Source organism: Periplaneta americana, chromosome 4 (genome assembly GCF_040183065.1).
Source record: "Periplaneta americana isolate PAMFEO1 chromosome 4, P.americana_PAMFEO1_priV1, whole genome shotgun sequence".
Lineage (NCBI taxonomy): Eukaryota > Metazoa > Arthropoda > Insecta > Blattodea > Blattidae > Periplaneta > Periplaneta americana.
The window spans coordinates 176420016-176435936 of record NC_091120.1 but is presented as its reverse complement, the minus strand read 5'-3'; the positions used below and the strand labels follow the sequence as shown (position 1 = coordinate 176435936).

General features: G+C 37.2%; 1 protein-coding gene across 1 annotated transcript in view; it reads left to right on the top strand.

Annotated features, from left to right (window-relative positions):
- LOC138698462 (lipase 3-like) overlaps positions 1-15549 on the top strand; it is a 28975-nt gene extending 13426 nt beyond the window's left edge. The window contains exons 5-8 of the mRNA XM_069824405.1: positions 3832-3990; positions 9786-9870; positions 11428-11570; positions 15204-15549. Of these exons, the coding sequence (XP_069680506.1) occupies positions 3832-3990; positions 9786-9870; positions 11428-11570; positions 15204-15353 (537 nt within the window). The 3' untranslated portion in view covers positions 15354-15549. The remainder of the gene's footprint in view (positions 1-3831; positions 3991-9785; positions 9871-11427; positions 11571-15203) is intronic.
- The last annotated feature ends 372 nt before the right edge of the window (positions 15550-15921 follow it).

Sequence of the window (15921 nt, the reverse complement as noted above, 5' to 3'; positions counted from 1 at the left end):
AGTGTTCTGCCCAAGCGCAGGTATTTCACTGCAAATCCAGCATTTTCCAGTCTTTCCTATTTTCTGCCTTCCTCTTAATCTCCGCATATGATCCATATATCTTACTGTCTATTATTTGATATCTTCTTCTGCCCCGAACTCTTCTCCCGTTCACCATTCCTTCCAATGCATCCTTAAGTAGGTAGTTTCTTCTCAGCCAGTGATCCAGGCAATTCCTTTTTCTCTTTCTGATAAGTTTCAGCATCATTCTTTCTTCACCCACTCTTTCCAACACAGTTTCGTTTCTTATTCTGTCCGTCCACTTCACACGTTCCATTCCACTTTTCAAATGCTTCTATTCGCTTCTCTTCACTTCGTCGTAATGTCCATGTTTCTGCCCCATACAATGCCACACTCAACACAAAGCACTTCACTAATCTCTTCTTTAGTTCTTTTTCCAGAGGTCCGCAGAGAGATATACGAAATTAAAGAATATGTCTCGAAAGTAGGCGTACATTACACACAGGTACTTCTGTTAGCGTTATCGGAAAATTTTCACTTAAAAATAGTACGTCTTTTTTCTCACTATTTTTTGGGGTTAAATTGGAAATTCACAGTCACATAAAAATGCAAACACTTCTACTTATCGTCCCCTCGTTCTCCTTGTCGTGCTCTTATTTTCCTCACACTCCTCTCGTTCTCACATTCTCTTCCCTTTCCTTGCCGTCTCGTCGTTCTCCTTGTAGTACCCTCGTTCCCCTGCTATTCCTCTTGTTCTCTTTGTATTGCCCTATTCCCCTCGTTTCCCTTTCTTTCCCTCGTTCTCCTTGTCTTCCCCTCTATCTTCTTGTATTTCCCTTTCTTGTATGTATCTATTTATTCACACTGCAATGTAAATACCCGGTGGCAGTGGTAACTAATTACACTCAATAATGATAATTAAGAATAAACACAATTAATAAAAAATACAGTTAATAATACATTAATAATAATAATAATAATAATAATAATAATAATAATAATAATAATAATAATAATAATAATAATGAGCATCCTAAATTAAATGAAGCACGATCACTTAAAATAACATTTAAAGTAAATCCAGTTTGTATCTTAACCCTAAGTTCGAACTAAAACCCACGAGTATGATATATTCATACATGCACCTTTGCCTTTATTCCCCTCGTTCTTCTTGTATTCCTCTCGTACTCCTATTCCCCTTTTTCTTCACTTGGTATTCTTCTCTACCTGGTATTCCCCCTTTTCTCCTTGTTCTTGTTATACCATAAAACAGTGGTCGTGAGCACTCGCCGAAATGGGTAAAGTGTAATAAGTGCATCATAATATGCTCCGTCGTGCAGAAGGGAGAGATAAAAAGCTTACCCCCCCCCAGCAACCACGGTTTCACGCCAGTGCAATATACTATGCGCGGGCAAGAGACGCTAGCCCGAGGATACACTGTGCTGATGACTGCTGCCATAAACCTTTTCCTCCATATCCAAAATGCATTGAACAAGTACCTTTTCTAGTTCTATCCCGAACAGATTTTCGTTCACCCAGTGAACTGAATGGGTGCTCTTGTCTAGTGTATTCAACACATACTGGGTGTTCATTTCAAAGTGTGTCATGACGTCACTGTTGATGAGTCAGCGATTTGAAGCGAGTTTAAGCTTTTGTGTCAGAGAAGTTGCCTATTAATCAAGGCGTTCAATCTGAACTTGAGAACGTGTACGGTATAACTTGAACGTCGTAGCAACAGATGGCGGTCTGTACGGTCTGTGTGCTACCATAACCTCTTTCGAACTGTGTTTTGCGCGGCCAAGTCGTACCCAGGGTATTTGTTATCATCGGTTGCGTACGGCAATATTCCACAACACAAATCAAATGCTCCGTGTCCATGTTGACCGTCGAAGTTAATGTCAACAAATACGGAAGTAATCGTCTTAACCCTCTCCCCATATCCCGACAGTAACAAAAAACTCACCTCAGTACATGTTTCGAAACAGTTCACATTCCTGCCACTACCGGCTTTACCGTACGTATCGGTAAGTACTCTTCTGAATGAACGCCGTACTTGCTAGGCAACGTTTCTGGCACATAAGTAATACACCTTTGCGGAAGTGTAGGAAGATTGAATTCTCTAGGCTCATCGACTAGCCACATGACGGCATACAGCGAGCCATGACACACTTTGAACTGAACACCCAGTAGTGCATAATATATTATGCCATTCTCTGCAGGTTGCTTCTTGTTAAACCATGATCCTTCTTTTCATCTCCAAAATGTATTGCATAAGCACCTTCAATTCATGGGCCGGGTTAAACTCTATTTTGGCTGTTCAACGTCATTTTATAACTCAGTATGGACGTGAACCTCCAATATGAAAAGGCATCCGGTTCTGAGACAAGTTGAGAAGTGCAGAAAGCATTTCTTAAAATTTAATACCTTTCATTCGGACATTCTATACTTAAGCAATATTTTTGGATTGAGAGCAAACAGGTTCTATTTCCTTCAACAAAAATATTATCCACCTCACAATACTATCTCTATTTCATTGCTCATTTATATATGAGTGATGAAGCCCAGAAATCATCAAATTGATCGAGACAAACTTACTACTTGAATTAAATCATTAATCGTAACATTCTTATAGGTCATAACTAGACTTCGTGGAATTGCCACGAGAATCACAAGGTTTACTACGCACGCGGTATAGACTGTATGAGAAAGGGGCGTGCAAAGGATGGAATATGCCTCCGATGTAAACACTGAGCAGTATAGTGCGGTTACAGTAAAACCTGTATCCTGCATTCAAGAAATATAATGAATGATCATTGAAGTAGGAAATGTCTAAACATGTAAATACACAATTATTTTGTAGTGAGATATATTAACTCTTAAAATTTAATGTAAGATACTCACATCATTCTTGAATATGTGCTTTGCAGTGAAGAGTTACGTACATTTTGAGCGACTGCAAAGTAATCTCCTCCGATGGTCACTTAAACAGTTTTTATATTGGTAAATGTACATTCAACATCACACGATGTAATACGTGCATATTTAAAGAATGGAAAGTCACTACTTTTTAGTACACCAACTTCAGATGTCTTGTCGTGACCTGATACCACATAATTTATAATACGAATTTGTGAATAGGCAGAATTTTTAGCAATAATGTTTCTCAACTTACATTTCACTTCTTCTGAAATTAGTGAATTGTTATTTTGGATAACGGTTTGTGATACTTTATCCACTATATTAAGGGCTTCTGAGAGTTGTAGTTTAGATGATTCTAACAGAGTGATGCTTTTGCACACGATTTTAAAATTAGAGTCAGTGAACACAATATTTTCCAATATTCAGAAGGAAATGATTTTACAGCTGCAACAGCGGAACTGTCTGTGCTATCCAATGCATCAATTACCTCCATTATTTTGCCGTAATGTTCTGCATAATAATTAACAGCATCCAACCACGTTCCCCAACGGGTCAAGAATGGCTGCGGGGGTAAGGGTATTCCAGGAGCAATTATTTGGAACAGCAACACTCTCATTGTAGTATGTTTGATTGAATTCTTGTCTGCACTGAACAAATGTTAAGCTTTGACTATTCCAACCACAGTAATGCAAAAACAAGTGCTTACATAGGTATACATTAGCTGTAGCTGCTCTATCTATTTGGACCGGTCACAACTCTTTAACATGATCTGCTTATATTACGAGACCGGGCGGTCGCTCACCTCCTCTATACTACCGTACATCGGCAACCTGATTGCATGCTGCGTGTGGCAATTCAACGAAGTCTAGTCATAACATAACAGATCTGTAAGAGATTCGTGTGTGTTTGCAGTGGCTGCTGGAGCTGATGGGTGGGTTCGAGTTCCTGCCACACAGCGATCTGCTCTCCTACATCGGGGGAGCTCTCTGCAACGATGAAGCTCTGTTTGCTGATGTCTGCACCAACGCCATCTTCCTCGTCTGCGGCTTCGATTCTGAACAGCTCGACCAGGTAAGTTCTTTCTCCGCAGTTCTATAGCCCGGCTTGCGCCCCCCTCACAAATGGATCAGTGGCTTAATAAAATTTACTCGTGAAAATATAAAAATGAAACATGTCTTGTCCACGACATATCGGATTTCGGATGCAATCGCGGTTGAAACCCGACCAATGGCTATGTACAGGGTGCGGCATTTAACGTTTCCTATTTTCAAACCCCCATAACTTATTTAGTTTACAAGTAAATTACAAGAAATTAATCAGTTTACAACCATTATAATCTTGGAATTACAGTACATCTTATGTTTTGAAAATAATGTCTTTAAGATGTCCTCCATTGGCGTTAATGCATTGTTGCAATCTTCCCTGCACATCGGCCATTACTCGCCGCAATGTTTCAGGTGTAACATCAGCAATTTCTTCACGAATCGCGGTTTTAAGGTCCTCGATGTCATGAAGGATACGACCGTAGACCTTACTCTTAAGATACCCCCACAAAAAGAAGTCTGGTGCAGTGAGATCAGGGGAAACAGAGGGCCACTGAATGTCACCTAATCTGGAGACAAGTCGGCCAGGGAAAGCAGCACGAAGTGTGTTCATTGAAACACGTGCTGTATGGGATGTTGAAACCACTGATTATTTTTCGTGATGGTGCAACTCCACGTTGATTATCACCAAAAATCAGCCTAAACTCGCGCTGGACAGCAACAATTGACATGGTTGAAACAAACTGTTCAACACAGAAAATGCGCTGTTGCACCGGCCAACTTTCCATGGTTAGCTAAAGGCTTTGCTACACCGAATCCCTGTGTTGGGATGTGGCTAACTAAATCCAAGGCTTTGCTACACCGAATCCCTGTGTTTGCAAACGTTTTACCAACAATGTGAACAGAATCGCTAACTTAAAATGGGAAACGTTAAATGCCGCACCCTGTATTTTAAGAATGATGAAATCCTTATAATGACGTCCTATAGAAAGCAAATTTGTACATCAAATCTCTGATCTCAGATTTATTATACAGATTTTTTTGCAGTAACAGAGACCTTAATGGACACTGGAATAGAGTTTTGAAATGTTTACAATTTTAATCTTATTTATTTAATTTTTTACAATTTTAAGTGCATTAAGAGAAAGGTATGTGCAAATTTTCAGCTCAATCAGACTGCTACTTCCGAAGCTTTTTTAATTATGCAAATTAGTCATATAATCGAAACGTTCCAGGTGCATAACATTTAAATAGAGAAATTATTGTTATCTAGGTTAGTTTAGGCACAATAAATTTCTGAAAATCAGTTTTTTTTATTTTTTATTTACATATGCTTAATACTTTTTAGCTTTTAATTCTAAAGACAGACTTACTTAAGATTTCTCAACGTCAGATCTCAGATAAAGTACTCATGAGCATGTATGAAAATTGTATTGTATTGTATTGTATTTATTTACATTCCATGGTATTCGTACATCGCTTCACAGCTAGAATATGGAACATGTCAAAAAAATCTTACTAATAGGGGAAGACCGTGTATATTGGACCACCTAAGTTTGAATGGCCGTAACTCACTTATCATATTGAGAAAAATGTCTCTGAATTTTTTATGATGGTAGATTGCCATAATAAATCCCTAAATAAAATATGACTTCACTAATTTTAATTCTAATACTTCAAAAATAAAATTTAATCAAAATTTCGAAGTCGTGTAACTTGAGCCAGGGTCGTGTAATATGAACCAGAGGATCGTGTAACTTGGACCAGGCATATTAAACACATTTAACTCCTATAATGTTGTTTATTCAAACAAAAATTTGTGTCAAGCAATTATTTCACATACAACAGTAATAAAATAGTTAATCTGTAATTGTTGCACATTCTTCGTGGGCCCATTTTCCACACCGATTGCACTGAATCCAGTCTTTGTTCTCACTTTCACCACAAATAACACAGCGTGTTTTGGATGTCACCTTAACTTTCAAATCAAATAATTTTCTCTTCTTTGTGGCCTTCCCATCTGATTGTTGCTGCAGAGCATTCTTGTGTGGCGTAGCCGTCAGCACCACGCCAGATGCATTGTATCTCGTTCCGCATTTTCTCTGTCCAGATTTGGAAGACGAAGGCAAAGGGCTCATTTCCTTCAGTGATACATATTCTGTGAGACCAGAAAGTAGCTCCACATTGTCTCCCATCTTTTTCTCTGCTGATGCTGCTGTTGTTGCTCCTTCCACTTCTTCTGCTGCCCGAGATGCTGATGCTGATGGCTCACCATTCAAAGGCCGATCGGTCACCAAAAAAGGCGCGAAATCAGCCTCTGAAAACACATTTCGGTCGACAGGCCAAAGACCAGTGTGCCTGAAGCCATTCATTGCAATCTGCATATTTGCTGGCCTGGGGAATGTCACTCCCACCAGTGAGGCAATGTGCTGGACATTCAGCCGCTGTCCTGGAAGTTCCCTCATCTTCGTTGATATGGCAGCTGACATGAATGTATTCAGAGGTTTGAAGAACGACACATCCAGTGGTTGGAGATGGTGCGTGCAGTGTGACGGTAGAGATAACATTATCACACCGTACTGACGGCAGATCTCAATCGCTTTCAGCGATTGCGTATGGCTACTGTGACCATCTAAAATCAACAGTACTTTCTCCTGAGGGCTGGGTTTGACAGTTCTAATGAAGTGTCTAATCCATTCACAGAATGTGTCAGAATCCATCCATCCCTTATCCTGACAGCGGAAGATGGTGTTAGGAGGCGCTCCAAATGTGAGAGACTCCATCATTTTTTTCTTAGCGTAAATCAGCATAGGAGGTACAAAGAAGCCACTCGCACTCATGGCATACACTCCTGTCACATTCTGACCTCGCTCACAAGAAGAAATGGCTCCAACCTGAGGTTTTCCCCTCTGTGCCAAAATCTTCTCTTGGCGTTGAACGACATTGTGGGATGTCTCGTCCATGTTGAATATTCTGGCAGCAGTTAATTTGTGTTGGTCGACAAGGTGTTCCAATGTGTCAAAGAACTTGCCGACGACAACCCTGTTGAATCCTGAAGCCCTGGCAAGTGATGTGGCTTCTGGCTGCCTAAGGCTAAGTTCGGGATGGCGCTTCATAAAGCCGGAAAACCATTCTTTGCCGGCAGACTTCGTTTCCCTGTTGAACCAAGTGGCCAGTTTATTCTTCTCTGCAATCTCGTATGCTAATTTCATAACACTTCTTCGTGTCAATCTGAAATTAAAGAATAAGCAGATTAAGTATTAGGCCTATATTAAGTTTGATTGAATTAAGTTGTAGGTCTATAGTAGGCCCTAATATACATTTTGCTGTAATGTATTTACCCATAGAACATTTTTTCTAGCTGCAGAAGATGTGTCACAAGATCATTTTCCACCTCTTGTGGCAAGTCAAGTGGGTGACCGGGCTGTCTAATTTTAGCGTCCTTCCTTTTGTTGTATGTTTTAAGTGTGGCACTAGGTATATTATATCTTCGTGCAGCCTCATTGACGCCAACCCCTTCCGATATTGCAACTAAAGCGAGTTGCAGATTTTCTTCTTTCCACTTCCCATACACTCCCTTCGCTTTTCTTGCCTGTCTTGTAGTCATCTGTAAAGTAATGGCGAAAGCAGAATTTGTTAAAAAGTTGTAATTGTCGACCCACCAAATGAAACGAAGTCTTATTACAGAATTTAAGAAATAAAATATTGAAATAAACTAAAGTAATGTTTTATAATATTATTATTTATATAATATTATATAAATAATATTTTAATTATATGTCCTTACAAAATTTTCATCCACTGACCTCTGATTTTTGGAAATTCACACTAGTGAAGACATAATGGACAATTTTATCTTCTAAATTTGTTATATTATAAGGGTAGGTACATTTTAGCATTGGCTCAAGTTACACGCTTTGTGATGGTTCAATTTACACGCATTGTAAAAGAAACACTTAAAAATTATTTACGTAAAAACTACTTTACAAACATTGATATAAATTTCACTCAACTTACCTCCAACACTGGTATTTCTTCGTATGTATAAGGCAGTCTTGTATTTCTAAACGTCTTCGCACAACACGCTGTCAAACTAATGTGAAAAGATTTGAAGAATTTGGGGACAGAATGTTCGACACCGTTATGACCGCGTCAAGCCAACCCTGCATAATGAGATTTATGGACAGTTGCCTACCATGTAGAAGGTTCAAAGCGCTGTATAAAGTACCTTGCAAACTATCCTGGAAATAGTGATTGCATCATTGGATCAAGTTACACACTGGTCCAAGTTACACGGACTTCCCCTACTATAAAGTCTTAATTATAGTTACAGTCTGGTTGAAGTATACACAGGAGAGTTTTACAATAATTATATTAGTGCAACACAAAGGTTTAGTATCAATACTTAATATAAGACAGAAGTATTCATGTAGCGTTGTTGAATGTCATAAATTCACCTACCCAGAATAAAAGACGTGAGAAATTAGGTACTTCTTTAATTTTGCCCTAAATAATCTTATGTTTTCAGTTTGAATTTTTATATCCATAGGAAGGCTATTAAAAATTTTGACTGCCATATAACGCACTCATTGATAGCACGATAGACTTGTCGATGGAGTATGAAAGTTATGCTATGAACTGTTGAATTAGATACAAAGTTTTCACGATTACATACGAGGAAGATTATTAATGAAAAAATATGACGACAATCATGGGCATTATTTATAGTTCTTTTTTTTAATATGGTCCTATACGACTCCCCACGTTTGGCACTTACTATTATTCTAATTACTCTTTTTTGTAGTATGAATATACTGTTACTATCTGTACAATTTCCCTAGAATATTATAATATGTTGTCATTGAATTTGGTGAAAAATGCATGCGCATGGAGAATTTTGAAATCTAAAATGTAAGTCAGTTACGGAGAAAGAGGCAAATTTGTCAAAGGAAATGCAATACTGACGTATGGAGTGGAGCAAGCCTACATGAAAACTGCTCCTGGACTTCAAAAAAGACGAAGAGGCAAAAAAAAAAAAAAAAAAGTTTTTTTTTTCTCTCATACTTAGTGTCCCTTCACTTGTCGTTATTCGCCCCGACTCTAAAATGTGGCTCATAGATGTCGCTAGTACAGAGAGACTATCTAGAGAGCACCACAGGCGGTGGGTCTACATTACATTCGTAAATAATGATGACCAGAAACAAGAATTGTTGCAATGTCAAGTTATAAATTGAGATTGGATCGACCGGGATTTGAATTTGGGCCCTCTGCCTTATAAGCACAATGCACCAACACTGAGTCACCGTGGTGGCGGTTCTAGGAAAACTATTTGTTTGAATTAGAGATATCCAGACACCATTTCTTGATAGTTTTTAGTTTCTCGCCCACTTTATAATTTCGATTTTTGTCGGTTAATTTTAGGTATAACGGAATTATTGAACTCTTATTCTAATAATATTATAACCTTACATTTTTAACTCTTAAATTGACAAAGTATCCTATAGGATACAACATGTTAATAGGCTATATGCTATAATTTTAATAGAACAATAGAAACAAAATGGTAGGAAAATTTAAAATTTCACAATACTATAGCTAATATTATACGTACAACATATAAAAGATGGGCATTGCGATAGTTGTTTTCTTTACGGTCCGACAAGGTTTAATAAAATAGTGTGAAAATGAAGGGTTAAGAAACTGTTTATAAAAATGTATTGTCAATTACGTCTCCCTCCTTCGGGCACAATCTCCGACGTTAAATAAAAAAAATGGTGGAGTTAATGACCAAGCTTAAGTATTTTGTGCTCTATTCTGTTGCAGAGCATGATGGTCGCCATCCTGGGGCATGTACCCGCTGGTGGCTCCACCATGGAATACATCCATTATGGACAAGAGGTCACGTCTGGTAGGTGCAATGTTCCGAGAATGATTTCTCTCATAAACTTTACATCGACTAGAAATTCCTTAACATTTCAAAGCCAAAATTGTTTCAACAACTCATATCAATAAGCAAATTATGAATCGGTAGTATGATGAATATGGCCCGGATGGTCGGTCAGGCATCTATAATACTTAAAACAGACAGACAAACAGGCAATTAAAAACAGGAAATATATTAAAAATAAAAAAGGTACTCTAAGTCCAAAAAAACTGCAAGAGGCAGGCAGAAAAGACATTCAAGAAACATGAGAAAAGCACTGTTAGTTAAAAAAAAAAAGGATAATATATTTTATCACTTAATTTATACGATATTCTTGCAACACACCTTACTATTCAAACATTATCACAAGATAGATTTTCTGATATTAAATTCTGTCTTCTATCGAATAGGATAGTTTTTATCACAGAAACAACTGTTCTTCTTCAATTTATGTAGAGAGCATGTTTGAAATAAGTTAGTGTACAGACCCAGAAACAAAATTTGGGTGACCTGAATTTTCCAAGTTCCAGTATCTGCGCATGCTCGGTTTCTGAGTGTGTACAAGGGCTTCAGCCTACCATAACTTAGTATTACTTTTCATTATTTGGCAAATTACATTTCCTGTAAGCTAGTATTTACAGACAATACACTTTGCACTTTTCATTACTGACAATTAGTTGGGCGGGAGAAGATTTTAAGCATGTAAGTCGTTTATATAATGTAATAAGTCCTATAGAGGGTTACATATGTAGGATAGTCAACATTAAACTTGTACATGAGAAGAATAATTGAATGTAATAAAATTTTGGTTTTTAAAATAACTTAAAATAGCAAATAAATAAACTTTCAAGTTATTTTTAAAAGGCAAAAATAGGCACTTATTCTTAAAATAGAGAGTGTAGTATAGAAAAAAAGCATTTTTCTAGACATCTGGGCTCTATTCATGAGCCTTTAGTTCATATGAAGAACATTTAAGAAAGAACAGATTTTGTACAGACATTGAAATTATACATGTCTCGATTAGGTGTTCAGAAAATCGTTAAACATCGTTTTCTTGGAGATTAGACATTAATGTGTGTTCCGTCTTCACATTATTTAGCCCCATATCTTTCTTAGACATCTCTCTTACCTTCAGGCCGAAATTTATTTACTGTTGGTGATAATCTGTCTCTTGTGTGATGACATTATAATTCTCTGGTTACACTTGCATCATTAACACGGAGAATTATTCCCCAAGTCTCATCAAGATATCCAGTTGGTAATACCCAATGCTACACAGATATGATATGTTAAATCTGGTGATCGTTAGATAACCGTCTCATCCATCCTTATCTTATTTCTGGGCTGCAGATTCACCTGCTCCATTTCACTGATCTCATCCCTTCCTCCCTTTAAATTGGTCGCAGTTCAGAAGGATTTCAATTCGTTCCATCTGTTGATGGAATATAACAATAAATGTCTTATTGCTAGTTGTAAGTGCAATAATTATTTCATAGAAAAAGACAGAGAACTGAAGAAACGTGTAACATTTGCATCTTTCAGGTCACTTCAGGCAGTACGATCATGGAGCAATCAAGAATTTGGTAGTGTATGGTCAGCTCTCACCACCAGACTATGACCTGTCGAAGGTGACCGCACCTGTATTCCTCCACTACAGTGACAACGACTGGCTAGCCGCTGAAGTGGTGAGTATCATCACTTATTTCACTTGAAATACCTCTAATGATCATTAAAGAGAACTTCATGAAAAAACTGGGTGTGCATGTGAACTGTAAATACAGAAAGAAGCCAATTGTTTTCAAGATGTTAAACATTGACAAAAACTGCATTGACTTCAGTATTTTCTCCTTCATTTGTTGTTATTCCACGGTGCCATAATTCCTCCTACCATCATTTCTTCAGTTCTACCTGTTTTTTTTTAATTAAACTAAATGAGTTCAGAAATTTTTTCCCCCAGGTGTCTTCATTTTAATGATTATGTTCCCCAACTACAGTATATTACTTTGCTCTTTTGGGAATACTTCATGATGCACCACTAAAGATAAAATTAAGTTACAGCAGCATAATGGCAATCATTATTAATAGATAAATATTAAAATACTTGGAGGTAAAAGGGAAATAACTCTGAAGACATAATTCGATCAGGAATTACATTTGAGTACGACGAAATTTAAAATAGGGAACTGAAAACATACGCTCTGGCCTTTGAAGTAATGATGTGGAAAGAAGGAATAAAATAATAGAGCATTATTATTATTATTATTATTATTATTATTATTATTATTATTATTATTAGTATATGCAAATACACAAGAGAGAACGCGTTGTCCCCCTTTTCCGCATGCAAAAACTCCGTTCGGAATTGATTATGAGGAAATTAAGGATTGTACAGTAGTGGCAAAAAAACCGGACCGACCCTTGTAGCTTATTTCAGGGCCCTGTTCACTCCAGAGCACGATAGACTGGTAACTAAGACTTTCGTGGTTCGAATCCTGCCTGGGAAGGAATCTTCTTTTTGTTCCTTATTCAAATTTATTCCCAATACTTTTATATTGCAGTGATATTTTACTACTTAATTAACTTATTATTCCCAGAACATAAATTTTACCAGCAATCGAAAAGTATTGGGAACATTTGAATAAGGAACAAAAAAAGTTTCGTTCCCAGGCAGGATTCGAACCACGAAAGTCTTAGTTACCAGTCTGTCGTGCTCTGGAGTGAACAAGGCTCTGAAATCAGCTACAAGGGTCGTTCCGGTTTTTTTGCCACTATTGTACCTTCTTCTTCTTCTTCTTCTTCTCCCTTTCATATATTGGGCCTTATGGTCTTATAGTCTCATTCCACCGTTTTAGCGGACGGCCCAAAAACCTTTTTCCTCGTGGATGATAACTAGCTTGTGATTCGTACTACCTACGTCCTCTTCCACATTTCAGAGACACTAGCACGTAAACAAAGCTTTTCTGAACATGGGTTTACTAACAAAATATCACATGGCACCCATCTACCTATCACCAGCATTGTAACATATATTTTTTACACTCTGCATACAGTATATCATATAACTGTATAACTACAGTCCGCGTCATCATTTTTGGAGTGTGAAATAAGTAATGGGAAAATTAAGTGCGAGTGTTTTACATATGCCGCAGCCAGTCTGACAACTGTGTTTGGCAAATGGCTGATGTTACGTGTATAGGAAGTGGTACAATTCTCAGATGCACTAGCAACATGCTCACAAACTGGGCACTATATATCTAGAACACGCGTCAAAAACGCTGGCGCCAGCTGTACTACAATGGAACAATGGAATTACAATAGAACTCCGGTCATCCGTCACTCTATTAACCGATTGGCGGATTATCGGACTGTTTTTCTTTCGTTTTTTTTTTTTTTTTTTTTTTTTTTTTTTTTTTTGCTACAGAAACATATGAAGTATTACTGTACGTTATATTAGTACATATTTTTTTCTAGAGAGTGTTATTACAAGCATTTATAGTTACACAGTTTGGTGTACTGTTCGAGTTGCCGCACTATACAGCTTCTATATAAAATTTATTCCATGAATGTCGGAAGAAACTTGTTAAGCATCGAACAAAATGCAAATGATTAAGTGGCCTGGGGAAAGAGAAACTGTGGGTCATCTCGCATCACAATACGAGACTGATGTTACATTTGTGCACGATTTAATAAAAATCAAACACAAAGTGTACCTATACGGTATGTAAATCTACAACCTGAGACCTCTACTATTCCTATCTTTCTGCTGACAGCTATTACAAGGAATTTTCTTACCCCTTACAAACACGTAGTTGACAATCGATCTTAAATTAATGAACTTTTGACTCTCTACCATGCGTGTTGAACACAAGACCACGAAGAAAATTACGATAGTTCAAGTATTGTTCACTTAATTTACGACAATACTTTATGGTATCGGTTATCTGATTTTTTCAATTAACCGTTCACTCAATTCCTTCATTACCATGGAGTTCTCCACACTTCTACTCCAAATTATCTTCGTTCCCGGTTTAACTACTTATCCTCCAATCACAATCTAAACACCAGGTCACAGGAAAGCCAAATCCTAGCAATTCCTGCCCACAGAACACCCCACTATTCACCCTCTTTTACTGTCTCAGTCCCCCGTGAATGGAATTTTCTTCCTCAGAAGATTAGGGACTGCCAGACAATAACCACTTTCAAGAAAAGGCTAAACGATTTCTTACGGGCGCAGTCAAATTGAAGTTATAATTGTGATCGAGTTTAAAAATTTAATTTAATTTAGGTATGACTATCATTACTATTACTGTTATTATTATTATTATTATTATTATTATTATTATTATTATTATTAGGGCGGCCGGGTAGCTCAGTTGGTAGAGCAGCTGGCTACGGACTGGAAGGTCCGGGGTTCGATTCCAGGTGATTACATGATTTTTTCTCGTTGCCAAACTTTCAGAACGGCCCCGAGGTTCACTCAGCCTCCTATAAAATTGAGTACCGGGTCTTTCCTGGGGGTAAAAGTCGGTCAGAGCGTGGTACCGACCACACCACCTCATTCTAGTGCCAAGGTCATGGAAAGCATGGGGCTCTACCTCCATGCCCCCCAAGTGCCTTCATGGTATTTTACGGGGATACCTTTACCTTTTATTATTATTATTATTATTATTATTATTATTATTATTATTATTATTATTACTATTATTATTACATAATTATTTTATTGGTGTTGTGAAGATGAAAAGAATTGTCATTGTATTATATTAATTATGTATTATATTGTCTTGTATTGTAGTATTGTATTTCTTTGAATTGTATTGTATTAATTATGTTATATTCATAGCATTGTAGTAATTGTTTATCATACTGGTTGAGTGGAAGACAAGGCCGAATGGCCTTAACTCTGCCAGTTAAAATAAACCATTATTATTATTATTATTATTATTATTATTATTACTATTATTATAAAGGCTCTACTGTACTGTGTTTCATCTGAATTGGTTTGTTGGAGAGCCATTACTATGTGTCCATAATAAGATAAATTAAAAAAAATTGACGACGCAAGAAAGTAAGTCTATCCCTCTAGCAAACGCCATAACAGTGCAAGAGTCTGATCCGTTGCTAAGCTAGTGACGTCAGAACATTGTGATATAATTTATTGCCAATGCTAAGTAACGTCAGATGTTGAAACTTCCATAACATTTTGTTCATTTCACCTTCGACCTTAAAACTTTCTCGTTAAAATTTCTGATCACCCAACATTTTTCTTTTATGAAAGTTGCCGTACAAGTTTCTCATGTCGCATATACTGTTCGCAGGACGTCACCGAGCTGTCGCAGAAACTGGGTAATTTGCAAGCCATGGTCAAGGTTCCTTTCGCGAAATTCAACCACTTGGACTACTTGTGGGCCATTGACGGCCCAAAACTCCTCTACAATACCATCATCGAAGAGATGAACCGCTACTAAGCAAATCCTGTGCAATTTACGACTCACTCGCGAAGGTGACGTCACAGTGAAGACTAATGTAATTCTCGATGTATTTTACTCTCACCTACTGTACAAATCTTTATAGAACATAAAGAAATGGAATTTATTTGATTATAACGACTTTGTTAAATAAAAAAAAAAAAACAAATAAACCAATAAAAGCTTTCAAAACTAACCATTTATTTATTCAGAACACTGACACGGTGTTCTGAACATACTTTATGAAGTATTACATACGGAATGAATTAATGCCCGCACAAATGAAAACACAATATTGATCGAAAAGTCGGTATAAGAAAACATGAAGAGTTCGCGGGAAAAACGATGAATGTCACAGTTTTATTAAGGTTGATGTCATTATCTAATTCAATGGATCACTGCGAACTTTAATGTTGTTCTTTGAAAAATGGTAAAAAGGAGAATTATCACCACGAATACAGTAATCTATATTATTTTCTATAGAAACAGCACTGTATCTTGCAGTTATAGACTCAATTAGTTAATTATCTAATCCTTAACAGAAATGTGACATTCATCGTTTTTCCCG